General features: G+C 55.2%; 1 protein-coding gene across 1 annotated transcript; it reads left to right on the top strand.

The window, feature by feature from the left end:
* The first annotated feature begins 6,931 nt into the window (after positions 1-6,931).
* On the top strand, positions 6,932-10,985 carry Msx1 (msh homeobox 1). Its single transcript, XM_076864596.1, has 2 exons — positions 6,932-7,622; positions 9,884-10,985. Exons 1-2 carry the CDS (start codon positions 7,154-7,156, stop codon positions 10,324-10,326), a joined length of 912 nt encoding a protein of 303 aa, XP_076720711.1. The 5' UTR covers positions 6,932-7,153; the 3' UTR covers positions 10,327-10,985.
* Positions 10,986-25,775: the final 14,790 nt, after the last annotated feature.

Below are 25,775 nucleotides of genomic sequence, written 5' to 3'. Positions count from 1 at the left end.
GTGCCTGTGCCGCATCAGGGAGTCCTCAGTAGGGGTGGTTCATGAGTGGTGCACACTGAGAAGCCCTGGGTGCCGGGAGACGTCTTAGGACACCGACTGTGTGTGTTTTTGCTAGTGTAACCTGCTCCCACGTGTTGACTAGGGATAAAGAGTCGCTGTGAAGACTAAGCTAAATCTTATTAAGCACTCAGAAGCGCCCTTGGCCAAAGTGCGTGTTCAAGGGCGTTGCTCATTGACTTCTAAGAAACGCTATTCTTACTCCTGGTGTTGGGTTCCTCCTCCTCCTGGTCTCTGGGGCTCAGTCCCTCCTCTCACAGGGAGGAGGACAGAGGAGCAGCTGCCCATCACACCCACTGAAGGCTGCCCATGTCCCATGCTCTGAGGCCGTGGCAGAGCCCAGTCCTAGCAGGGTTCTGCAGAGAGTTCACACTGGGTCCTGCAGGACAGAGGCAGTTCCAGCAACCCCCACCTTCCAGAGCCAAACCTGCTCACCCTGGCAGGGAACTGAACCAAAGCTGGAGGCTTTGCCGCCCTCCCCAGACAGAGGCCAGGCGGGAAAGCTGGAGCCCTATCACAGCGAGCTGCAGCGGGGACTGCCCTGGCACTGCCAGTCCTGTTGTCCCCAGGCCAGCTGTGCAGGGGAGTGCTGCTTCAACTCTTGGAGTGTCACTCTTCTCACCGGAAAGTGGGTGCCCACCTGAGGCACTGCTGTGGAATCAGGAAGCCCTGGTGTGCACACCCCTCTTCGCTTCTTTGAGCTCCTCTGCTCTGTGATCCAGGGTGAGCAAAATCCAGGTTGGCGAATGCAAAGGCCCCCGGGAGTGGGGTGCAGGGTGGAGGCTGGTCGCCCTCTTTCCTGGACACTCTGAGGCCTGGAGGTTAAGTGCAAGAGGCTGGAGACTCTGGTAGCAGGGCCCTGGAGAGGGGAAGTGAGTCGCCACAGGGGACCTGACTGGGCCCGCCTACCGACTTGAGCTTGGACCTCTCTCCAGAAAAGTGCATTGCTTGCTGTCCCGGTCAGTCTGGACACCCTGGTCCCCTCCAGAATGTTCCATCTTCACTAGCTATTTCCACCCTGGAGTTCTAGAACAGTGGGGGTGAAGGACTAAGCTGTCACCCCCTAGATCTGCCAGGCCTCCTGCAGCCTTTGCCTTTGGGGCCCCCATGAGAACACCAGAGAACCAGGGAAGGCCCGTGGTGCGCTCCCAGGCCAGTCGGTAACCTGGGAACGGAGGCTCCAGAGAGAAATTACTAGCTGGAGGCCCCAGCAGGACTGGAGTGGCAGGACCCGCGGGAGGGGCACTTCCTGGCGCTCCTGAAGGTGTGCCTGCCGGGAGGAAGTCACATTAGCTTCTGAGTGACTTGAAGGAGTGATTCAGACTGAATCACGGGGCCAGGACAGCTGAGGGCAGGGGGCAGGAGATTTGGGGGAAGTGACTGAAAGGCAGGGAGGGAAAGAGAAATGGTAACCACGGAGACAGAGTACTCACAGAGTGCAGAGAGATGGGGCATCCTGGCTGTGGGGAGATCCACCCGCAGAGACCCAGAGGCCAGCTCAGACACCGAGAGCCACTAGAGACTGGGCCTCAGAATCCAGTGGACACAGGAGAGGAATGTGGAAAGCCTGAACCCACAGGGTGGAATAAGGGAATGGGGAGGAAGTCCCCGTGGTCCAGGGGGCCTCCCCATGCCCTGCTCTGCCCAGTGGGTCCCTGCAGTCCAGCTGCCCCCGTCCCTGACAGTGGGGTGGATCCCCACTTCCGAGGGACACTCTCGCTGGGCTCCCCTTGAGTCCCCCGTTTTCCAGCTTTGACTCTGGCCTTCTGGGCACCCCCTCCTGGGCTTCCAACACTTAGGACTCCCCAGCTCTGAGCCTGGGGCCTTGGTTCTCATTAGGCTGTACCTAGGGCTCCTGTGCTCTGGGCCTCTACCCAGCCTCTCTGCCTCCTGAGTTTCTCCATCACTCTTCTGCCCATCTCTGTGCACTTTAAAGCCCACAAACTAAGGCCCTGGCCTGGTCCTGCAGCTTAGAGTCCTGGCCTATTTTCTTCTCAGACCTGATATCCTAGACATTTGGTAAATTCATGGGGAAAAAAACTCCACATCCTTCAGAGACCTCAGCCAGGGGGTGGAGGGGGAGGGAGAGCAGGAGAAGGGGTAGTAAACTGGACCCAAGACCTAGTTCCTGAATTGGGGGGTGTGGCTGGGAGCTGTTCCACCAAAATGCTGCAGGCATCCGCTGTATTTTAATGCTCCTGGATTTTTGAGACTGCTTCTAGGAGCTGAAAGAGGGGATTTGGTGGTTCAGACCCACCCCTGCCCACCACCACTAACTAGTGGTGTGACCCGGAGCAAGATGCTAACCCCTGCGATTTTGTTCTTCCATGGGGTTGGGGGTGGCCAATATTAATACTTTTTCTCCCAGAGTAGAGAGGATTGAATCAGATAAAATTTGTGAAACCTCGGGCAGGCCTGACACTCAACTCCTTAAGCCAGTTCTTTCTCCCAATCCCTCCATCCCCCCTGCCCTCCCAGGCCCCGGCTGGAATTGAGATGGGGCCCGCGGCGGCCGGGCAGAGCCTGGGGGAAGCCGAGGAGCCTTCCTCCGCTGGGGGTGGCGGAGCCAGGATGGAAGATGTTTGGCCGCCGGAGCCTGGGGGTCCGCCTGACATCCCCAGGCTTAAATAACCCAGCGTCTTTGTTATTCGTCGGCAGCAAAGTGCTTCGTTACGCCTGATTGGTCTAATTGCTTTGAAATGGGATATATTATCTATAATTATAGAGCTCTAGGAGGAGCCGGCCGGCCTCCGCTTTCATCTTCCCCAAGTGCACCCTCATGTCGCGATCACATTAATTTGGGCCATTTGAAAGGGGGTTCTCTCTTCCGCGGATCCTGGCCCCCTCGCCCCCTCCAGAATTTAAAGACACAGGGAAGGCCGGCCTGAGAGGGGGGAAGGAGGCCAGTGCGGGGGTGGGGAGAGGGGCCCAAGCCTGCAGTCGAAACCCACCGCCCTAGTGGGGCCGGCCCAGCGGAGGAATTTTCGAGGAGAAAACAGTTTTTATGAGTACTTTTATTTTGCCGTCATGTTGAGGAAAGGTACCCAAGCTCTTCAAAGGCACAAGTTCCACCCGGGTCGCCGCATCTGTGATCTGCTGATGATTCCGTCTGCTCTTTGGGGGCTTTTTCTCTGAAAAGCAGTGTAATCCTCCTGGAGTGAGCAACTCGCACAGAGTTGTTAACACACGATTCCCAGCGCCTCACTCCCTGGCGACCGAGGCCAAAAGATGAGATGGGGAGGTCGGGAGGGCCCCTCGGCAGGTTAGAAGACCCTCTGACGACGCTGTCTGTCGGCCGTCAACCCCACCCCCACCCCGGGACAAAATACCTTTTCTTTCTCCCCCTCGGCCGCCCTCCTGGCGATTGGTGAATTCCCACCAAAATAAATCGTTCCGGGTAATCGGTTTTCATAGCACATTCATTCTATTAAAGAGGACTGTTTGGGGCTCGCTAATTGCCGGGGGATCCCACTGAGCTACACATTTTAAAAAATGCACGCGGGATTCCTGGGCCGAGGCCACAAAATGCAGAGGAAAGGGGGGAAAGGGGCATTAAAAAAAAAAAAAAAAAACGATGGAGGCGACAACAACTTCGCAGAAGTGATGGGCCAGCCTGCAGGCTCTTCCAGTCCGTAGGACAATACTTAGCGAGTGACAGCCGTAAGATGAAGGTCCTTCTAAAAGTTAACCTTTGCCCATGGGGTAACAATGTCTAGGAACAACATTGTTCTGCCCCCGCCGTTGCACACCCCCGTAAGACAAGCGGCGGTGGTGGGGCACAACCAGTTTAGCGGCTTAGAAAGTGGACGCCGGACAAACTGACTTTGGATTCCGAATTCCAGAGGTGCTTTGTTGGGCGGGGGGCTTAGGTGGCCAGAGGACGAGGGGCGACAGAGCGAGGCGGAGGGGAGGGGAGCGCGAGGATGCACGCGGAGCGCCAGTCCCGAGCTTTATCTGCTGCGGGCCAGCCCTGCCCTGGCCAGGCGTGAATTACAGCCCGGCTTTCTCGGCTGCAGCGGCCGCCCGAAGCAATGCCGGGGTAGAAGCGCCTCGGGTTAGTGCTGCCGGCGAGATAACAGGCACAGCCCCCCCACCCCCACCCCGGCCTGTCAGCTCGCTGAACCCACCAACCGGGAAATCAGTAAAGGCCCGGACAAAAAATTAACTCAAAGAATGCTCCCTCTCTCTGCTCCCCAACCCGAGCCTCTCCTCCGGCGGGAACCCACAACGCGCCGACTTTCTTTCTTTTCTCTAACTCCCTGCTCCGAGTCCGAGGGCGCGCGGGCATCTTTCCTCCGCAGTCCAGTGGCAGCTACGGGCCAGAGTCCGGCGCTATGGTGCCTCGCCGTGGAGTGTGCCCCTTCCCTCCGCAGACGCGCGCCCCGGCCGCGCGACGCCTGCCCTCGGCCACCCCGCCGCTCCAGCGACAGCGGACACGAAGGCACCGGGAACCTAACAAGAAGATGCGCTGGGGCTCGGGACTGGGCCCGGGACCCGAGCGGCGGGCTGCAGAGCCCCAGGCTGCGGGCACAGGCTCTTGGCTCCCTGGAGGCGGGGGCGCGACTTCAAGGGCCCCTGCGCCGGCTGCAGCCTTTGATCTGGCCGCCGCTGGCGCCTAAAAACAACATCCTCGTCTGCCTATTAGGCGCGCTGAAGGATCGTGACAGATTGTTTACCCCCACAATTAGCGACGCGGCCCTTCTCAGGCCGCTCGCCTGCCCCTTGGCCCGCCGCGCCCGGCCTCGCTGCTCTGGTCACCCGCGACCGTCGGGAGTTCCTCGGGATCCCGGTCGTTCTGAGCCTGTGCTCACTCTCAGGTTCGAGCCCCCTGGGCCCTAAAGGAGTCCAAGCAGGTTCAGAGCCCCGGAAGCCGTCGGCCCAGTTGCGTGGACTGTGTTCTGGCTGATGTGCATTATTCCGAGAAAAGTTTTTAAGTATATCATTCTTAAAGTGAACTGGGAGTCAAACATTTTGAGTTGGGGGACGAGGCCCCGGACCTGAAAGGTATTCTCATCGCTTTTAAAATGTTGCCCCCAAAGCATATGAGTCTCTGTTCCTCTCTCTCTCAGTTCAGACTGAGACGCAGAGTGGATTGTTGGTCCGCTACAGTTTACTTAGAACTGCTAGGGACAGAAGTCCGTCCCTGCTGCGCTGCATGCAAGGTGTTGGGTCCACATCTGTGCTCAGCTTCCACTCGCTCAGCTTTAAAATATACCCAAGTATATTCGGGCAAACCCAGGGGCCCCCAGTCCACCGGGCCACCTAAAGGCCCCAGCCCAGTGCCTAAAACGCATCTTGGATCCTAAGAATCTCAGAAGGCGCCTAAATTTCACCAGAACCCGCCCCAGGCCTTCACATATCTCAGGAGTCTGTGGGCAGAAGTGAGGCCGAGGATCTCACTGGCGTCCGCAGCCCGACCCCTCCTGCCAGACCCCGGACGCCGTCGGGGTAATAAAGCTCCTGCTCTAGTAATTCATTTCCCTTAATCTGGACGCCCCTAATCTACAGCTTTTATTGCTCCCAGTTAAAAGGCGAGGGAATTCGCTGTCCCTCTGCGCTCGGATAATTACCCCTAAATGGCCACTGCAGCCCCTTGTGTTTCCTGGAGATTAGAACCCTGCAGTCATCAATGGCCGGTCCCGGTGAGCCGCCAATCACCTCCGCTAGCTCCCCGGGAGCCGCCCGCCTGGGCCCGGGGATAAGAGGCCATAAAAGAGATGGTACAGAAACCCGCCGGACCTCGATCCCTGTTTGCCTAGATCTCACTTTTAAGAGCACATCCCAACTCATTTTTTTTAACAGCAAAAATAAAATCACGTTTCCTCCGAAATTGGCAAAACAAAAGTTCTCAAGCCCAGCACCAAGGACCCACCTCCAGGCACCGTCCTCTTGCTCCTGGCCCCCTCCCCATATTTGCCTCTCCCCTCAGATCAGCGACCCAGAGATAGGGACGTGTTATTGTTTCCACGGGCGCATTGTCTGAGGTCATGTTAAGGCCAGATCTGTGTTTTGTTGGCGTTTCTGCTGGGTTTATTCCAATAAATTTCTCTCAAAAGGATCCAGTGGCTCCTTCCCGCAGCCGGTCGGTGGTGTAGATGTAACCCTCGGGAGAGATGCTCGGAGCAGGGAAAGTACACGTCATGTACGAAAACCGATTCTAGATTACGAGTCATGGTGTGTATTCTTACAGCCAAGAACCGCCAGGAGCCGGCTTCCTTTGGCAAACTTTAGCCCAGCTTTTAGGTAGAGTCGAAGGCCGGCTTTGGTCCTGAGGTGAAGTTTTGAAAGAACAACGTGACTGCGTTTTTAAAAAGAAGTCTCTCTCTTTTTTTAAAAATGTCTTTCCACTTGGACAAATATCTGCGATTTTTCTTTTTTCAAATGAAAAAGGAATTTGTGAGAAATGAACTCAGATTGTAGTGGTAGAAAAGGACGGGCAGATAGCGGAGAGGGCCACGGGAGCGACGACAGACTGAGGAGAACTCGGGAGAAGCGGGAGAGGGGAGGAAAAGGGAAGTCGAGAAAGGGGAGGAGGGGGCAGCGGCGATAAGGGAGGGCAGGAGAGAGGGGGCAGAGAGAAGCCCCAGGAACACAGTAAGATAGGGACCCCGGGCACCCGGAGGGACGGACGCCACTAGGGCTTTGGGGTGGAGGAAAGTCTCCCTGGCACCCTCCCCTCCTTTGCCCCCGGGTCCCGGCGGAGCCCAGCCCTGCGCGCCCCCAGGCCGGCGCGCCTAGGGGCCTGTCCCCAGGAGCGTGGCCCAATGGGTCGCTGTGGGCCCGCCCCTTCGCGCGCTGATTGGCCGCCGCCGCGCTGGCCTCGCCTTATTAACAAGTTCTCTGGGGAACAGCGGCCGGACCCGGAGCCGGCTCGTGCGCCCGGGAACTCGGCCTGCGCGGCGGCGGCGGCGGCAGCGGAGAGCCAGGCCCAGCGCGCCAGAGCTGGCTCTCTGGGGGGAGGCGAGAGGCGCGCGCGGGAGGGCCCGCCGGGCTAGGGCCCCGGGCGCTCCCAGAGGCCCGCCGCGCTCCCAGCCCGCCCGCAGCCCATGCCTGGCGGCTGGCTTGTGCTACGGCAGGAGGGGGGGCCCGGCTCTGCATGGCCCCGGCTGCTGATATGACTTCTTTGCCACTCAGTGTCAAAGTGGAGGACTCTGCCTTCGGCAAGCCGGCGGGGGGAGGCGCGGGCCAGGCCCCCACAACTGCCGCGGCCACGGCGGCCGCGATGGGCGCAGATGAGGAGGGGGCCAAGCCCAAAGTATCCCCTTCGCTCCTACCCTTCAGCGTGGAGGCACTCATGGCCGACCACAGGAAGCCTGGGGCCAAGGAGAGCGCCCTGGCGGCCTCCGAGGGCGCGCAGGCGGCGGGCGGCTCCGTACAGCCGCTGGGCGCCCGGCCCGGGTCTCTAGGCGCTCCGGACGCGCCCTCCTCGCCGCGGCCGCTCGGCCATTTCACCGTGGGAGGACTCCTCAAGCTGCCAGAGGATGCTCTGGTCAAGGCCGAGAGCCCCGAGAAGCCCGAGAGGACCCAGTGGATGCAGAGCCCTCGCTTCTCCCCGCCCCCAGCCAGTGAGTAGCCAGAACTCAGGCAGCGAGGGAGGGCGCGGGAGGGTGTGGGACCGAGGGCGCCAGGCCGCGCGCCGGCGCCTGCTTGTCTCGGGCGTCTTGGTACCTGCAGCTGGGTACCTGGAGGCCGAGCTGCCCAGGCGTTGGCGGAGAGGCCGGGTTTTAGCCTCTTCCCACTCCCACCCAGTTAGAGACCTGGCTGTGGCCCAGCTCGCGGTCCGTCTTCAGGGCTCTATGCCTTGGCACGGTGACGCTGCCTTAGAAGTTCACTTGCAGGACGCTGGTACCCAGGCACCCTCTTTTCCTGCCACTCCAGCGACCCCGGGAGTCCCTGCGGTCCCATCTGACCCGAAACTCTGATACTTGTCCTGACCCCAAGGGATGGGTCGGTGTGGCACGGACATCCTGACCCTTGGGCGGAGTTTCGCTTTCTCAGGGAGGAAGCCTGCTGCCCCTCTCACTGAAGGTACCTCCAGCGGAGAGGTGCCGAAGTTCTTACAGAACTCCGTCCTCCCCATCAATTTTGAAGCCAATACTTGGTGCTTTGGGCGGTTGGACGATTTAGGGGAAGGGGGCACTAAATTTCCCGAGCAGGGGGCGGGGCCCCAAGGCAGTTGGGGACGGAGCCCTCTCTAATCTTGCCTGGCGCTCGCCAACGTCGCGGACTGGGTGATCCAAACGGACTCCAGCAGCTCAAGGCACGTTCCCGGGTGGTTCCAAGGCCTCGCGGGCCCCTGGCTTTGCCCAGCGAACAGTCTCGGAGATATTTCAGGAGCACGGGAAATTCCCAAGTTTTCCTCGTTTCCTCCGATTATTTTGCGCGGCATAATAGCAGCACGAATTCAATGGCGTGATGCTGAGGAATGATTTTTATCTGGGGATTAAACGTCTTTGAAAAGCCAGCCCCTCCCTGGGCCTAGTGGCCAGAGAAGGTGGCCTAGTGCTGGGCTGTCGCTGCTGAAGAGACTTAGTGTCCCTGGGCGTCCGCCTCTCCCGCAGCCCAGCGGAAAGCCAGCCCCGAGCCAACTGCTTCCCGCAGAGGCCTCCAGCCGGGAAGAGGGGGATGTTAACCCAGGATTTCGTTTGACTCACATCCTAGTGGCTGGAGAACCCAAAGGATCGTTTTTGTTTTGGGTGTTTTTATTTTTTAAAGCACGAAAACAATGTGTAGTTGGGCAAAACCCGCATGGTAAAACATCCTCGATTTTGATTCATTTTTCCGTGAGGAAATCCTGCTGTGGAGGAAAAGCATCCTTCCCACGACTTGAGAACTTGGCTTGGGGCCTTGGATCCTGGGACCCCAAAGTCAAGGCGATTCCCATTTTCCTGGTAGTAATTGGTTGTGTGTTTTCTGTAGCAGGGCCGGGTGCACACAGCAGCCCAGCGCCTGACCTGGGTCTGGATGTGCCTCTCTGCTCATCCTCGAAGTGTATTTGAAAACCAAAAGGAGAGTTGGGCACCATTGGTCTTTGCAAACTGAGTCACAAGCTGTGTCCCCACCTACCTCTATCCTATAGTTTAAGTGTGGCCCAGGGCAAAAGCCCTACAGGTGGGAGGGAGAGGCCCAAGAGAAAGCTGAGACAGTCTGGAGGAACCCGGTTGATATGAAGAGGCTTCTTCACTGCCCCATGTGGCTCTTTACATACTTAGGTGGCCACAGTGTGACCTCTGTGATGGCCAGGATTCTCCACCTTTGTTTTGCAGAGTCCTGTCCGTGAAGCCCTGTAGGAACTTGATGTTCCAGGGACAGTGGGATTTGGAGACACGGGTTCTATGCCACACTGAGGCCTAGCCCAAAGCTGAGCACTTGGTAGACACAGATAAGTGCTTGGCCAGGCATGAAACTCAATGTGACCTTGGGCTGCTTAAGGGCCTCTTTCTGCACATGCCGTCGTCTGTATTAATACCTCCTTCCTTCTGTGCTTGGCTTGGGAGGAGGCCCTGCTGCGAACTGCTTCCTAAGCTGCCTTTGAGCATAAAGGTGCCCAGCTCTGTTCTGGCCTTGAACGTCGTGGGCATCGGCCTTGAATGACTTTCTTTTATCTAGACTCTTAGTTTACTAATTTGCACAAAGTAGACAAGAGCTTCCTTGCGGGGTTGCAGTGGGCATCTGAGGAAGCATTTTCAAGTACCTTCCCTAGGGCCCAGCACCAAGGCACGTGGCGAAAAGCAGTAGCTAACCTGGGTATTGACGATTATTACTACTTTATGGGCTGATCCTGCTCCAGCGCCGCTCTCTTAACCCCCTGCCTGTTTTTCCCTAGGGCGGCTGAGCCCACCGGCCTGCACCCTGCGAAAGCACAAGACCAACCGCAAGCCGAGGACGCCCTTCACCACCGCACAGCTGCTGGCGCTCGAGCGCAAGTTCCGCCAGAAGCAGTACCTGTCCATCGCCGAGCGCGCCGAGTTCTCCAGCTCGCTCAGCCTCACCGAGACGCAGGTGAAGATCTGGTTCCAGAACCGCCGCGCCAAGGCCAAGAGACTGCAGGAAGCAGAGCTGGAGAAGCTGAAGATGGCGGCCAAACCCATGCTGCCGCCCGCCGCCTTCGGCCTCTCTTTCCCTCTGGGCGGTCCTGCCGCAGTGGCCGCCGCGGCGGGTGCCTCACTCTACAGTGCCTCTGGCCCCTTCCAGCGTGCTGCGCTGCCGGTGGCACCTGTGGGACTCTACACGGCTCACGTGGGCTACAGCATGTACCACCTGACATAGGTGGCCCCAGGGTGGCCCACCTGTGTACCAGCTGATTCCTCCAGCCCGTCTTCTACAGCAGCAGGAGTCCCGTGGCGGGGCTCCCCTGCTCTGCACCACCTGTCCCTTCCCTTTACTCCCCACGCTGCTCCCATTTCCCCTGGTTTCTCCCTGAGTTCACTCTCATTCATGTCTGATCCCCTCGGAAAAAAGTGGCTGGAAGGGTCCTTCGTTCTCTTCCAGAATCTAGATCTTCACCCTGGAGTTACAGGTGGGGAAACTAAGGCTGGAGAGGCTGCGAGATGTGCCCAGTGTCCCCAGCAGACTGAGAAGCAGAGGTTGTGACTCCTGCAGAGCTACTTCCTGGCCTGACATCAGGCAGGAAAAGCTCAGAGAAATTAGTGTTGGAGGATTCTAGAAATGAAAACAGTTTGAAAGAGAAGAACCTCCTGGGGAGATGGACCCCAGTTCCTTCCATTGGAACCCTTAAGAGCTTCAGCAGCCAAGCACTGCTTTGGGGGCAGGGCATACAGATGCGTTGCAAAGGTAGGTTGAAGGGACTTCTCTTACCAGTGCCAGAAAAATATTGTAAAATTTAAAAAAAAAAAATCTGTTTCTATTTAACAGTACATTCTCGTGGCTCTCGAGCCTCCCTTTGGAAGGGAGTCTGTGTACTATGTAATATACTGTATATTTGAAATTTTATTATCATTTATATTATAGCTATATTTGTTAAATAAATTAATTTTAAGCTACAAGAAATTATCTGTTTGATATTTTAGTCCTGTATTTTAATATTACTTCTTGTCTTTTCACACACAACAATTGCTTTTCAATTTGATAGTTTATACTAGCAACTTTCAAAGGCAACAACAGGCATCTGCAGAGATGGCGGGGATATCTCTGGAACACACAGGACAGATCTGCATTAGCAAAGTCAAGTGGAGAATTGAAGCAATTACCTAGGATAATTAGGCTCAATTTTCCAATTCACTTTAAGCTGAAATCGACACTTGCTCAGGCGACCCATAACCGACTCTTTCTTTTTTCCTCCCCTTTTAACCTGTCTGTGAAAACAAAGTGAATCGCTCAAATGGTTTGATGACTGTGGACAGCTAATCCAGACAATTCCCACCCCCCACAAACCTGTTTTTCCCACAGGAGGGGGGGGGGATGGAAGCAATTGCTTTGCTTCTCTGAATGACTGACTGTGTAGATTGTGGAACCAATTTTGAGCTGCCAGAATGTGAGTGCCTTTGCACCCCTGTCACGACCCTTTACAACTCACAAACACACACACACACACAACACAACTGCGTCAAACTTCAAAGAAAACCCAAGGCCACCACACATCTCACCTTGGTTGCTGCTTGTGTGGCTTGGCTTCCCAACAGTCACAAATTTGTTTTTTCTTCTCTGCAGTAAGTCAAGTTCAGGCTTCCAAAGGTGAATATTCATGTATAAGTGCCAAGTTTCGCCTTCTGGGAAGAATTCGCAAGGATGTTGAAGACAGAAAATGACCCATTAATAAATAGTCTATTAAGTTCCCCACACTTAATAGTCTCTTTCCTGTTGGAGGCCACCTGATAAATTCTCACCGAATATGCTCACCCCCTTTTCCCCAAACTACTTGGTGGTGGCCTCATGCCCAAAACTTCACGCAGGAAGCCTGGGACACCTCTGCCTCAGCCACTAAGAGGGTCCTCCAGTAGGCCAAGGGTAACTAGGACCCCAGTACCTGGACTTAGAAAGGGGTCATCATTTCTTTTCTTTCTGGCACTGGGGATTGAATTCTGGGGCACTTGACCACTGAGCACATCCCCAGCCCGATTTTGTATTTTATTTAGAGACAGGGTCTCGCTGAATTACTTAGCAACCTTGCTTTTGCTGAGGCTGGCTTTGAACTCATGATCTTCCTGCCTCAGCCTCCCCAGCCACTGGGATTACAGGTATGTGCCACGGCGCCCGGCTAGGGGCCATCATTTCTACAGATAGAAGCTGGGTATGGTGGCGCATGCCTGTAGTAGAGAAAGAGTAAAAATGGAGTCTAGGGCACAATGTGCTTTTCTAGCCCCAGGGGCACAAGGTTGGCCTGGAATTCAGGAGTGCCCAGTGTTGCCCTTCAGCGTGTGTGGGCTCTGGACAAGTTCAGGGGTTCCCTGCCGTTAGACCCTTGTAGCTTGAGTCTTGTGCTGGGTCTGAGCTTGTGGCAGCAGCCTCTCTGAGGGAGGAAGATGGCTCCCTGTGGAGCTCAGTTCCACCATAGCAGGAGTGGGGGAGACCCTGGGCCTTGCGATCTTCCAGAAGCACTGCGGGACAGGGACCTGGGCCTCCCCATCCCCAAGAGTGTGGGGTTGCACCTAGGAGGTCTTTTACTCCCACCCCACAGGGCCCTTTAAGTCAGCATGGAAGTTGGGGGCCTGCTGTACCTGGCACCCACTAAAAGGTTTTCCCCTTTCTTACTGTTCTCTGTGATTTAAGCAGTGCTGGGGGGATGGTGTGTGTACACCCTGATCCCCAGAACAACTCTTCAGGGTTCCTTCCTAGGGCTCCACTGGGGACATCAAGCCTTGAGCTGCAAGTCAGACAAGCCATGGGGTCCGAGGTGGTTGGAGCCTGCCTACCACTTACCGATAGTTTGACCGTGGCAAGATCCTGCCATCTCTCCATACATCTGTTTTCTCACCTGCCCAATGGCCTGGAACTCCTCCCATTCCCCACCCCCAGTATTTGGGGTGTCAAGGAGCCGCCCCCCCCCCAAGGTTCCCAGGGAATACCCGGTGGGTCCGAGTTTTCTCAGCTCATGGTCTTCCGCTGGCTCCTTCCGCTCATCCGGGATGGAGGAATGGGAGGACTGGATCGGGTGTCTCCTCCGGCCCAGGCTCCGGGGTGTTCTGGCTCCCCCGAGTTGGCAATTTAGGGTCTAGGCAAATTTAGAGCAACATAATTGCCGTAATGAGCAACGGCTCGCGCTCTGCAGACGCGCCGCGGCTCCAGAGAGGCGGTAGCTGCAGGCGAGGCGGCGCGCCTTCCCTCTCCCTGCGCAGGGGCCGGTGGAAGGGGCCCGCCACCCGGGACCCCCGCCCGCGCGCTGTTCCGCCCTGGCTGCAGGCTTTGGGTCGGGGTTTCCCTCCACTTCTGGGCCCCTTCGTTTCCCCATTTTTATTTCTTTTCGTCTAGCCCTTTCTTTGTTCTCCGTTTCCGTTTCCGAATTCCCTTCCTCGATAGGGTGTGCACACAGAAGGTGCTCAATAAATGTTTCCTGGATCGAAGCGGCTTTTGGTGTGGGATGAAGATCCCGAGCCATGTTCAGCCGGGTGCAGCGGGAATTCGCGACAGTGCCCAGGGCGCTCCTCACCTACGCGGGCCATCCGAACTCGGTTCTGTTTATCAAGCGAGGGCAGGGTGGCCTGGGGCTTCCGGGACCAGGTCCTTCGCGGATCAATTTGGTGCTCTGGCAAGAAACTTCGGATCCATGGCGGCGAAGTCGCCACCTACCACGCTGGGGGGGCTGTGCTGGAGGAGGAGCCGGGAGCTTCCCCATCCTACTGTGTGCTAAGAGTTTGCGTACACGGCGCCGGCCCCGCGACTTCCATCAAACCTGGAGATTTTTTTTAATTAATCAACTTATTTATTATAATTAGGTATATGTGTCAGCAGAATGCATTTTGATTCAGTGTACACAATTGCAGCACAACTTTTCACTTCTCTGGCTGTACAGGATGTAGCCCCGCTCCATTTGTGCAGTCACACATGGACCTAAACCTAGAGATTTTTACAGCGTGAGGACCTCGGCCCAGGGATTGCGCGTTTTCTCGAGGTCACAGAATTGATTACCGGATAGAGCAGGGATTCGAACACAGATTCCACTAGGGACCCACGATTTCCCCCTAGTCCCCATGTCCCTCTATTCGAGGGTCTCCTCTCCGAGTGCTGGAAGGGTTCTTCCGTGAGGACGCCTAAAATCCCTGGGAATATCTGCAACCAGGGACCTGGGACTTAGTTGTGAGTTTAACCCCTTTGAGTCCCTCCTGACCACGCAAGCGTTGGAGCGGCGAGAGGGCCGTCTCTCACCTGCCCTCCCGCCGTCTGCATTTCGTAGGGGAGGAGACCCAGCCTCAGTCTGCAACTCAGCTTCCGACAGACCGCGATGGCAAGACTAGAGCAGCCCATGGCGTGGAAGCCGGGCCGGAGAGAGGTTAGCCGACCGACCGCAGGGGAATTGGGGCGTCCCAGCTCGGGGCCTAGAGGCCCGGGGTGGGGGGCTGGAGAGCTTGAGTGAAGAGCGCCTTGTTTTAGGGTTCGTTTCTCCGCTCGCTGGCCCTGCGGATGACCGCGCAGATCGCTCAGGAGGCCTAATGAAAACCGTGGCTCTCGAGGCGGGGGCCGCAAGCGTGATCCCACCGCTGTGCCTCCTTTAGTGACCCGAGACCCCAAGGTGAGCCCAGCCGGGCCCTAGCCTGCGCCCCGCCCGGAGCCCTCGGGGGCGCAATGGGAAGCGGCGAGGAGAGGCCGCGGCCGCCTTTCAACTCGGCAGCTGGCGCCGGCCTGGCCGGGCCCCCGGGGCCGCGCGGTCTCCCTGGCTCCGTCCCGCCCTCCCAGCCGCTAGCACTGCCACACAGCCGGGACAGTCCCCTGGCGCCCCGGGAAGCACCCCATCCCCAGCATCCACGACCAATGCCCACTCTCCAGGGCAACCCAAGCTCCCGCCCCACGCTCTCCGAATGCCTTCGTCTCCACTCGACAGCTCCCACTCGGCGGCGCCCGCCGCGCCCGCGCAGGCCTGGGGGACCCTCGCCGCGTACTGCCGGCCTCCTCCACAGCGCCGCCACGCGGCCCTGCGCGCCTCAGCCCCAGCTCCTCCCAGTCCCGTGTATCCCACGCTGGACTCGGCTCTCTGGGTGACAGACAGAGCCTACAAGCGCATGCACACATCATCAACAGCACGCACCACAACACACACACACACACACACACACACACACACACCCTAAAAATACATGCAACCCACATGCCCAACCCGCACAGAGACACCCAACACACATGTCCAACCAAGCACATCACACAAAATCAGCTCTCATCACCAACTACACACACAGCCCATACACACAAATACACAGCCAACAAATACACAACACACGTTCACAACTCAGACCAACACGCACACCCAAAGGACACACAATCACACACACCAACACCCACCACCAATACAGATTCTAACTTCCACAGTCCTAGTTTACGGAGACCCCAAGGTCGCCTCTCACTGTGCGTGCAGGGGCTGTGAGATCTGAGACCTGGTGACAATGAGAGAGACATGCATAATCTTGGGGATAGATGGGGAGGGACTCTCAGAGATAGAGACAGATGGAGAGACAGAGCCTGGAGAAACAGACACAAAGACTCCCCCAGAGTCAGGGTGCTCCCTGCAGAGCTCATCTTCGAAAGTGAGGCAGGCAGCCCAGCACCTGCGGGTGTGGGTGCAGGTGTGAAAGGAGGGTGGGGGCAGTCAGGCTCCCAGACACACATAGGTATGGGGTCAGTCACAGGATGCAGAATTTTTACCGGGACAGTTCTAGAATTGCCCAAGGGAAAGTTGGGAGCCCTCTTCCAAATAAAGCTCTCCTCTCTCCCAACTGGGTGGCTGGCCAGACAGGACTCCTGCACACCTCCCACCTATGCAGAGGGTCCCAGGATCAGATCTTATGTCCCACCTATGCTCCTGGGGAACCTGGTCCAAGATCTGAAATGTCTGTCCAGCCTCTCCTCAGACTGGAAAGTAGTGCCGCCACTGGCAGCCAGCAGACCACCAGTAGTGTTGCCTGCCTGGAGTTAGCATCTCCATTTACTAGCTGTGTGGTTTTGGACAAGTTACTTAACTTCTCTGAGCCCCACTTTCCCCACATATAAGGTGTGGAATTATAACGATGTTTTCCTATTTCCTGTGAAATGCTTGGTGAGATGTTTGGCACTTCCAGCAATAAACACTGATTATGAGTACTTTAAAAAGCAGTAATTTTAAACCAGGGCAGGTAGTGTCGTGCCTCCCCAGGAGACTTCCAGAGTCCAGAGAGGACTGAGACACAGGGCTCAAATCCAGGTTTACCCTCCTCTGTATGGTCACTTCTATCTAGTAAGTCTTTGTGCCTCTTCCAGACTTTGAAATCGGGCCCTAAAGCCCACCTTTCCGGGCTTAGCCCTCCTGGGCTGGTGCTCTAAAGATGTGCTTTTGATGATATTCTATTAAATGCGAATCCAAAGGCCGGCCCTCCACTGGGGGTCTGAGGGAGCCGGGCGGGGTGTGATGAAATGAAGGGTTCTAGGTCCTGGGATCTTAATCCCTGCGCGCAGCAGCAGCCTCGCGTCGGGGACTTTGCGGTCCAGGTTCGGGCAGGGAGAGCTTGGCTAGATCCGCGCCGCCCGGGCCGCCTCTGCCCGTGTTTCAAGACCCGGTTTCGACCCAGATGGGTATTTTCGGGGCCCAGGCGGATCTGTGCCGGTGGGTGTGCACTCGCGGGCAAGGGCTGCGGGCCTTTGCCATGTCTACCGAAAGGGAGGGAGATCCAGGCGACCCCTTCCCGGGCCACTTCCCGGGTTCCGTCCGGAGCTCTCTGGACTCCCTTGCGGCTCTGCTCTGTCGCCGCTCAGGCTGCCCGGAGGGTGGGAGGGACGCTGGCGTTTTTGGGCCGCGGCCTCTCTGATGACACTACATTTTAAAAAAGATACCCCGTTTTCTCTGGATGGTGTCCCCTAGGCTTCTGGGTGGCAGGGAAGGGGGGCTTTTCCCGGAGAATCTGAGGGTCCAGGCCACACAGACTGGAAGCCAGTGTTTGGGACAGGCTGAGAGGTAGGTGGGCTCACTTATGTCTCAGGTTTCCTGAGACTCAGGCTCCATCTCTTAAATGGGCAGAATGACCAGCCCTGGCAGGGTTCCCCAGAGTCGTGTCAGCCTTCTCCCTGATGGGACTGCAACAGATCCACGGGTGTGGAATCCTGGCAGGTGCTGGACCTCGCTAAAGTCACCACTTCGATCCTAGCAATGAATTCTGCTGGCCAGGTGTGTTGGCACCGTTGTTATCCCCACTCCATAGAGGAGGAACCCCAGCTCGGATGAATAGTGCAGGCAAGGTCGCAGGCAAGGTCGCCAGCTAGAGAGGCCAGACTGGAGCTTCCACACCCAGGCAGCCTTTGCTGGGAGGTGCCTAGATGCTCTGAGCTTCTCTTTCCTGGAATGGGAGCTGCCCAGGTAGGGGCAGAGGAGGGGGAGAATGAGAACTTGCTGCCCAGGGCCACCTGCACAGGGTAGGGTGCACTCCACTGGCAAGTTGGGCATAACATAAGTTATGTGTAAGTCTCTGTGCAATCAGCTGAGGCTGTGGGGGAAGTGTCTCAGGCTGAAGGGTTGAGGGCGTTGGAAGGACAGGGGTGTTCTTGTCTTTGAGCTGGGACAGGAAGGATGGAAGACTTTGTCTCTGTGCCACCGTGGACCCAGAATTAAGACATCTCTTTTAATCTTCCAAATGACACAGGTGAGGAGAAGGAGGCAGAGGGTAGGTGGCTTGCCATAGGGCACACAGGGGTCTAAGACCCATCTGTGTGTACCACTCACCTCACCTCTGCTTATGGTGTGATACAGAAGTGCATCCAGTGCCCACAAGGCATTCTAGAAGTGCTGCTGCCCCGGCCTGGGTCTGTTCCTGCACTTGGCAGCATCCCCTTCCTGTCTAGGTTTGGGTGGAGAAGTCCTTCTGAATGCCATCTGGGAGATGCGCCATGTCACCAATGGGACATTCTCTATCCTGACTTACAGATGAGAAACTGAGGCTGGAAGGGGTCATGCAATCTGGTCACCATCACACAGAAAGTGTGGGTAGAGTCGAAATCCCTACTTCAATCCAGTGCTTCCCCCCCACCATAAAGAATGTCAGGTGGGAGGAATGCTTTCCAGGGGAGAGTAGGCTGATTCCAAGGACAGTAGTGGCTTGTTTGGGGCAGAGTGGTCGAGGTGGGCCTCTCTACAGAGGACTTGTGAGCTGAGACCCGAAGAATGAAGAGGAAATGGAGTTCAAAGAGGGGTTCCCATAGAGGGGACCCACCAAGGTCCTGAGACAGTGGGAGGCTGGAACTGACCTCTGGCGCTTGGAGGAGGGGCCCAAAGGGTCCGCTTTGCATTTTGTGGGTCCTGGGAGGACAGAGATGTCCTCGTGGTGGAAGGGGAAGTGCTGGTGGCTGGATCACACCGGTATCGGTGGCGGCTGGAGAGGTGTCTTTCCCTCAGAAAATCCCTCCTTTGCTGTGTCCCCCAACAAGGTCCAAATGGATTCTGGGAGAAATTTCGCAGCCTCTTGGAATGAAGCAGGCCCAAGACCCACGGGTGTTTCTCTTTCCCGCTGAGCTCACCTGGGCTTGCCCTTTCCAAGACCCGGGCCGAGCCCCCAGCGCACGCCCTGGAGCCTCGGGATCCGCTTTGCGGGCTGGGGCTGGGGGCCGCTGGGCCTCATCTGCGGGGCGGAGTCCGCCGCGGACACCAGGTCAACCGCAGCTCCCGACTCTGCGCGCTGGCCCCTCCCTCTGACACCCGCGCAGCGCCTCTGGCCCAGCTGTTCGCCAGCTGTGCTGCCGGCAGACGTGCGCTCCGAGAGCTCCAGTCCTCGTTTGGCCCTTCCCCAAGCGCACGTCGCAAACTGGGAAGGGCGAGGCCTGGTTTCCCTGCGCAGAGCAGCGCGGGGATCGCAACTCCGAGACCGAGCGGGTGCCACGGTGCCCCTTGATCCCCACGAGGATAATAATAAGCATCCCACTGAACCCAGGAGCCACCTGGGGCTCAGAGAGGGTCTCAGGTTTGCTCCTGGACAGGCCGACTCAGGAAGGCAAGCGGGTGGCCCAGGGCGCCTACTAAGGGAGGGTTTTGCAAGGGCAGCAGGGCATCCAGGGAGGAAGGCACTCGCCTAGCCTAATTCTCTGAATATTGTCTGGATACGGCTTTCTTGGGGTAGTTACCGTGCCCATTTCACAGAGGTGACCTGGAATCAGAGATTCTTCTGGTCTTTGGTCTCTGCCAGGCTCCCTGCCTCTCCCAGAACCCCAGATTTCATTCAGCTCCACTTGTGGCTCCGGGTGCATTGTCCACCCTCTCTTTCATGAGCCACCTAGGGCAGCCTGGGCTGATGGAGCTTGACAGTTTTCATGCCGGCTTGCAGTATGACTGGTGGGGAAGTCCATTACTGCAGTCCCCAGGGAGACTCGCCCTGAGCCAACGTCTAGGCCAGGTGCCCCACAGGCATCATCTTGTTTAACCCACACCCTGATTTCCAATCAGAAAATGCTCAGTTTGCTCTCTTTGAGGGGCAGGTCAATAGTGGCCCAGAGATGTCAAGTAACATGCCCAAAGTCACCAAGCAGTGACCTCCAGAGCCTGGACTCTCAGCTCAGATCCCCAGTTTTCCCTACTGCCCTGGGGGCCCTCCCAGGGGAACTTCAAAAAGTGGGGCTGAGATGGAAATTTCACTGCTCGGTGACCCTTGCAGGGACAGGGAGGCACCTTGCCGCGCTCCCACCCCCCACCCAGAGCTTCTGCTCATAAAACTCCTTGGAGAAGCCACACCTCCCCTGGGTTGAAATCCGAAGCTCCTCCCAGTGGTAAATCAGCCTGCTCTGGCCTGGGCAGGCGGGGCTGAGCACAGAGACTACCTGGCATGATGAAGTGCTCGGGTTCTGTGGGTGGGGGTTGCTGGGTGCACCCCTGAGCCCCGGTGTGCAGCGTGGTGCCTACCTTGTGACCCTTTTCCTGCTGGCAAGCCCTGGCTCTTGGGCTGTGGACGGGGTGGCAGCTCAGGATTGAGGGCCCTGAGGAGGGCCTCTCCCCACTCTCCTCTCACCCCTTGACCCCCAATTTCTTTTTCTTCAGCTTTACACTGTGATTCACAGGCTTTCTCAGGTGAAAGGGTGTAAGGTAGCTACCCTGGCTCCAGGACACTGATTGATTTAGTGACCACCGTGGTGCAGGCAGGCTGGGAGGACCTGAGGACGGCGCTGGGCTGGGTGCCCCTTTTCCCAGAAGCTCACAAAAGCAGAAACTGCTGACACTGAGGAGATGAAAAGTGTTGCATCAAGCCAGGTCGAGAATGAAGCAGGATGATGTCCCTGAGGAGGGACACGGGGCGTGCAGAATCACGAGACGGAACGGGCTTCAGTGATGATCTGTCCAGCGGACGGGCCCCTCTGCTTTCAAACCAAACCTCCTTTCCCCTGGTCATCGTCCTCAGCTGCAATGGGTAGGTGTTCACTGTGCCCATTTTGTAGGTGAGGTAACTGAGGCCCCACGGCTGCCCATGGTTGCTTGGTGGGTGAGGGGGTGAGTCAGGGGACCCAGCATCAGCCAGGTGGAAGCAGAAAAGCAAGAGGGGAGCAGTAGGAGAAAGATGTCAAATGTCTCCCCAACTGACCTCCCATGGAGTCTCACCACAAATCAGTGAGGCGGACAGAGCACAGGTGCAGTTCCCTTTTGCCCCATGAGGAGACCACCAGGAAGTTTGGAGGACTGCCCAAGGCTGCCCCGTGAAGAACAGGCCAGACTCGGAGCCGGGTGTCAGGGTCCTGAGCTAACCACTGCTTCTGATCCAGCTGATGTGCTGCGCTGCCTCTGCTCACAGCTGACTGATGTCTTCACCACAGCCTGCAAGACCTGGAGCCCTGAGACGCAGGAAAGAGGCAGACCTTGCTGGGCTGCTAGCCCTGGGCCAGATCACCTGCAGGCACGCAGCTCTAAAGCCTCACAGGGGTTCACCAGGTACTCCTCTGATAATTATGGACAAGGATTTCCAAGAGTGGCTCAAAATGTGGGTAAAAGCAGGAAATCCAGCTTGGAGGTGACTGTGGTAAAAGTCACTTAGCTCATCAGCCCCTGAGTGCTTTTCTGTGTGCAGTCAGGGGAAGGAAAGCGCAATTTCTGGTTGCCGAGCGCCTACTGGATTCGTCGCGCCTGTTCCTGAATTTAACATTTACGCCAACAGCCCAGAGAAGCAGGGATCCCTTTGCTGTTTTTCAGAGAACACTGGGTTTCAGCGTGGGCCAGTCACCTGTTCAGGGACCAGATCTAGAATTCAGATTAGGTTCTGTGCAGCCCTCAGGCCCGGGCTCTTCCAAGGCACTCACACCAAGGGCCCAAGTGTGCTTCAAGAGCCGCGAAACCCATAAATGCACTTCAAAAGCACTCTGGAAAGTGGCTGCGGAAAGAAAATCAAGTAACATACTTAAAGGAAGAAGAAAGAATGTTAAAAAAATAAATAAATAAAACAAGAACAAACAAACTGAAGCCCTTCTCTTGTTGGGCTTTCACTAGAGAACATAAAGAGGCAGAGACTCGTAAAATCAGCCCTCGACTTGTTCATAATGGGCTGGTAGAGAATGCTAATGAAATGTTATGAGTTTTTTTCTTGTTAAAATCTCATTTCAAATAATTCCGTTCGTCATCCACTTTTTTTATGAGGAATGAAAACAAATGTTTTCCGAAGCTTCAAACCAAAATCTTTGTGTGGGTTTCTTGTTTGGGGCCAAATATTCCATGTCTTTTCCCAGCTGGGAATTCCCTCCTCCCTCTCTCTTTTGGTCTAAGTCCTCCCTGTCCTGCCGATCCATGTTCCTTCTCTACTGTCCTTAGATGCCAGCCCTGTCCCCAGTGACGGTTAGAGTCCTGGGTTCAAGTTAGGCTGCTTTTCTTTTTTAATATTTATTTTTTTTAGGTGTAGATGGACACAACACAATGCCTTTATTTTTTTATGTGGTGCTGAGGATAGAACCCGGGTCCCGCCCGTGCTGGGCGAGCGCTCTACCCCTGAGCCACAATCCCAACCCCTAGGCTGCTTTTCTTAACCATTAAAAATTTAGTTTTTGATGCAAATTACACTTAAACACATTTACACGTGTTTAAGATACAGCCTATGGGGCTGGGACTGTAGCTCAGTGATAAAGCCTGTGCTTAGAATGTGTGAGACCTTGTGTTCAAGCTGCAGCACCAAAAATAAAGAAAAAATAGAGACAACATATTTTCCACTCTTCTCCCTAGAGGTTTTCAGTTTTTAAAAATTGTTTGTAATGTTAATTTAGATTTTTTTTAAATTAAGGAAGCCATACATAGTTTTGAAAGTAATGGTTCTAAAAACGTTACAGTGAAAAAGAGCAGGTCCTACCCCACCTATGACCCCCCAACTCTTTTCTCCAAATGTAAAATTTCAACCTGTAATTATTTATTCTGGCATTTTTTAACCTTTTCCTAATAACATCTTTAAACAGAAAATCCTTGATTTTTCTGGTAATTTTGTTGATGGATTTCCTACTACAAAGATGAAGATTTACTCTTATACTGCTTCCCTAATTATTCTCTCACCAATCTAATTAAAGTCTCATTTTTTTTTTTTGTTAAGTCAATATTCAGGGTTTACTGTTATGACCATGTAAATAGTGTCCACAATCAGGCCACACAATATGTTAACTTTAATTACACTTCCTGTCTTGTATAACCTTTTGTTTTTCCTGGAGTTAACAATTGCCATTATGTTTTATTTAATTTCCTACATGCCTGTCATTGATTAATCCCCTTACTCTCTCTGACATGGAGAAATATTCTGGCAAGCTTGCACCATGCCAGGCTGTCTCCTCTCCCAGTTCCATTATTTTCCTTGGAGCTATTTCTCCTGGAGAGAGCATTACTCTCGCTGATGGGTGTCCTCTAGACACTGCACAGGTGTTAGTCTTGAGTTTCCCTTCTTCATCATCACAAGAGTCTTATGCTTCTCTCCTGGGCCAAATCCCTAACTTATTGGGTTCTAACCCTTCCATTTGCTTGGTTTGTTCCCGTCTTGGCGAGCACATCTTTCGATTGCTTCCTGAAACAGGCTGCCTTGGAGGTAAAACTTTCAAATGTCTGCATGTCTGTCCTCATTTTTGCCCTTACATCTCAGGGGCAGTCAGCATGAGTAGAACTGTAGCTCTTCCAACCTCGGAACCAGATCATCTCTCTGTAATCCAACTTCCTGCTATTGATAGTCAATGTCCTTCTGATTCTTAATTCTTCTCTCTGCAGGATTTTGGGGTCTCCCCTGGACCTGTAGCTTAGGAATCTCATCCGCATTGCCTTGTTGTGGTTCTCACTGTTCCTGTTGGACCCACATGAATCCTTTCAATCTGGAGACTCACAGCCGTCAGCTGGGGCTACCCTGGCTTGCTCATTTGATCATTTATCTTTTCAGAATTCTCATCATGTCCTGTTTTTTGGATCTTAGGCTGCTTAGATCTATCCTTTTTTTTTTTTTTAAATATTTCTAACCCTCTTCTCTCCTGTGTTCTATTCTAGGAGATTCCTCCCATTTTGTCTCTTCTCTTTTCCTCCGCGGTGCCTGCATGTCGGTTCCCACACTGGCAATACTCACGAGCTCCTCCGGGTTCCCTGGATGCCCTCTCTCATGGTGTCCTGCTCTTACTGCCCGGGGGCAACGTTTCCTCTCTCTGAGGCTCAGAATCCTAGATTTCATTTTTTTTCATGGTTGCTGCCTTGCATCTCTTCTTTGAGTTCTCTTTTTGGCTTTCACCTCCCTCTTTTGTGTCAAGAGATGTTCCTCTGAAGGCTGGTGATCACCGTCACATGAGAAAGTTGAACAAGAGCTCCGTGGGAAAGAGCTGGGCAACCATCAGGCACTGAGGCAGTGACCAGCCCAAAGACACTGGGAAGTAAATGACAGGGGACCTGGAACTTGAGCCTCAGCAGGAGATGGGTCTCCTGACTCCAAACTCCTGCTTCCATCATGGTTGCTCCATGTGTCCATGTGTGGGCTGAGTCAACGTGACCAAATCCCACATTAGAGTCACTAGATGAAAATAAGACAGAAGAAAATCAACCCATCTTATTAAAGAAATTCTTTGTGCCTCGTCTATGTCTGGCCCCATGCTGGGTGCTGGGGCTGGAGGGACAGAATGCCCCTTGCTACTGAGGACAGAAGGAACAAGTGGAAGAAGGGGAAGAAAAAGAATAGATGTGGCTGAGCCAAACCCAAGCGGGACCCCTCCACCAGCCCTGCGCACCAGGGGTCAGCTTGCAGGGTCTTCAGGTCAGTCCCCCACATCTCTCTCTTGGTCCTGGCCACCTCCCCCAAAAGGGCTCTGGGCACGTGTGTGGCAGGAGGGTAGCTTCTCCATGACACGGAGCCAGCCATCCACCCTCTGCATGGGGGGGCCTGCGTTGTGCAGAGGATCTTGACATGGGCAGGGCTGTGCCTGGCTTCTGGACTGCCCCATGGGTCCTCAGCTCCTGAAGGACTCTGAGCCTCAGGGCCGCATCTCTAACGTGACAACTACAATCACCACGCAACAGCAGCACCTAAAAATGACAGCGGGTGGGAATGTGCCTTATAAACACATCAACACCACACACACACCCAATGCCCATCCGGTGCGCTCTCATACTCCTGGGACGGCACTCCACTAGTGCCCCGGCCTCTGTAACTTTTAGTGCTTGTCTCTGTTGTCGGGTGAAAGTTGCCTGTGGACAGGTCCTCACTCCACTTGCTGTGGAATTTGGTTTCCAGCTGTGTCTGACACATAGGTGCTTAATGAATACTGGGTAAATGAATATACTGGTCTCATTGGTAACAGGAGATTGCGTGAGATAGAATCAACAGATTTCTGTCTTATGGATTGAGCACTGTTTGCTAGATTTCATCCTCTAGTACATCTGTGGGACCCTTCACCAGGTCTCTCTCTCTTATCCATGGCTCGTTCATGCCCAGGCCTGCCCAAGGTCCAACTCTCTGGGCCAGGGGCCCTCTTGACCCCAGATTCAGGCTGTGGTATAGTCCAGTGCTGGTCTCAGTGGCAGACTGGAGCCATTGAAGGCTGAGGCTGCCTGCAAACATCCTGATTCACAAGAAAAGGATGTCAGGAATCTGAAAAAATATGTTTTGGCTGGAGCCCCGCCCTAACCTCTCTTAAGGATTTCTTTTCGTTTTTCCTTCTCCCTCCAACACCGCCTGCTTTTTTTTTTTTTTTTTTTTTTTTTTTTTCATGCAGATTATCTGAGAACTGCTTGGCACTTGGGAATTTTCCATTGGCGCAAGCTGAACCTACTGGTGCCAAGAAAGGAGAGAAGAAACTCAGACAAAATGGGCCCCACTCTCCTGCCAATCTCAATTTGGGAGACTTTTTCCATCCTTGGGGCCATTTGTGAGAAATTAAGCTCCGAGGCCTTCTAGGGAAAATCTTTGGGCTTTTTATTCTCCAGTGTGGAAATTCTGCACATTTGAATATTAAGTGGTGACTTGAGAAGGGTACAGGGTAGCAAGGCCAAAAACGTTGTGTGCACTTATTTATTTGCTTTTCTTTTGTCCTAGGGAGGCAGCGTGGGTTCTGCAGTCTGAAGATGACTCCTTCCCAGCCCCTAGTCAGACTGTAGCTTTGCAGCCAGGTTTGTGGACTGCAGAATC

The sequence above is a fragment of the Callospermophilus lateralis genome, chromosome 8 (assembly GCF_048772815.1).
Source record: "Callospermophilus lateralis isolate mCalLat2 chromosome 8, mCalLat2.hap1, whole genome shotgun sequence".
Classification (NCBI taxonomy): Eukaryota; Metazoa; Chordata; class Mammalia; order Rodentia; family Sciuridae; genus Callospermophilus; species Callospermophilus lateralis.
The sequence above is the reverse complement of the archived record's forward strand: the minus strand, read 5'-3'. Positions and strand labels throughout refer to the sequence as shown.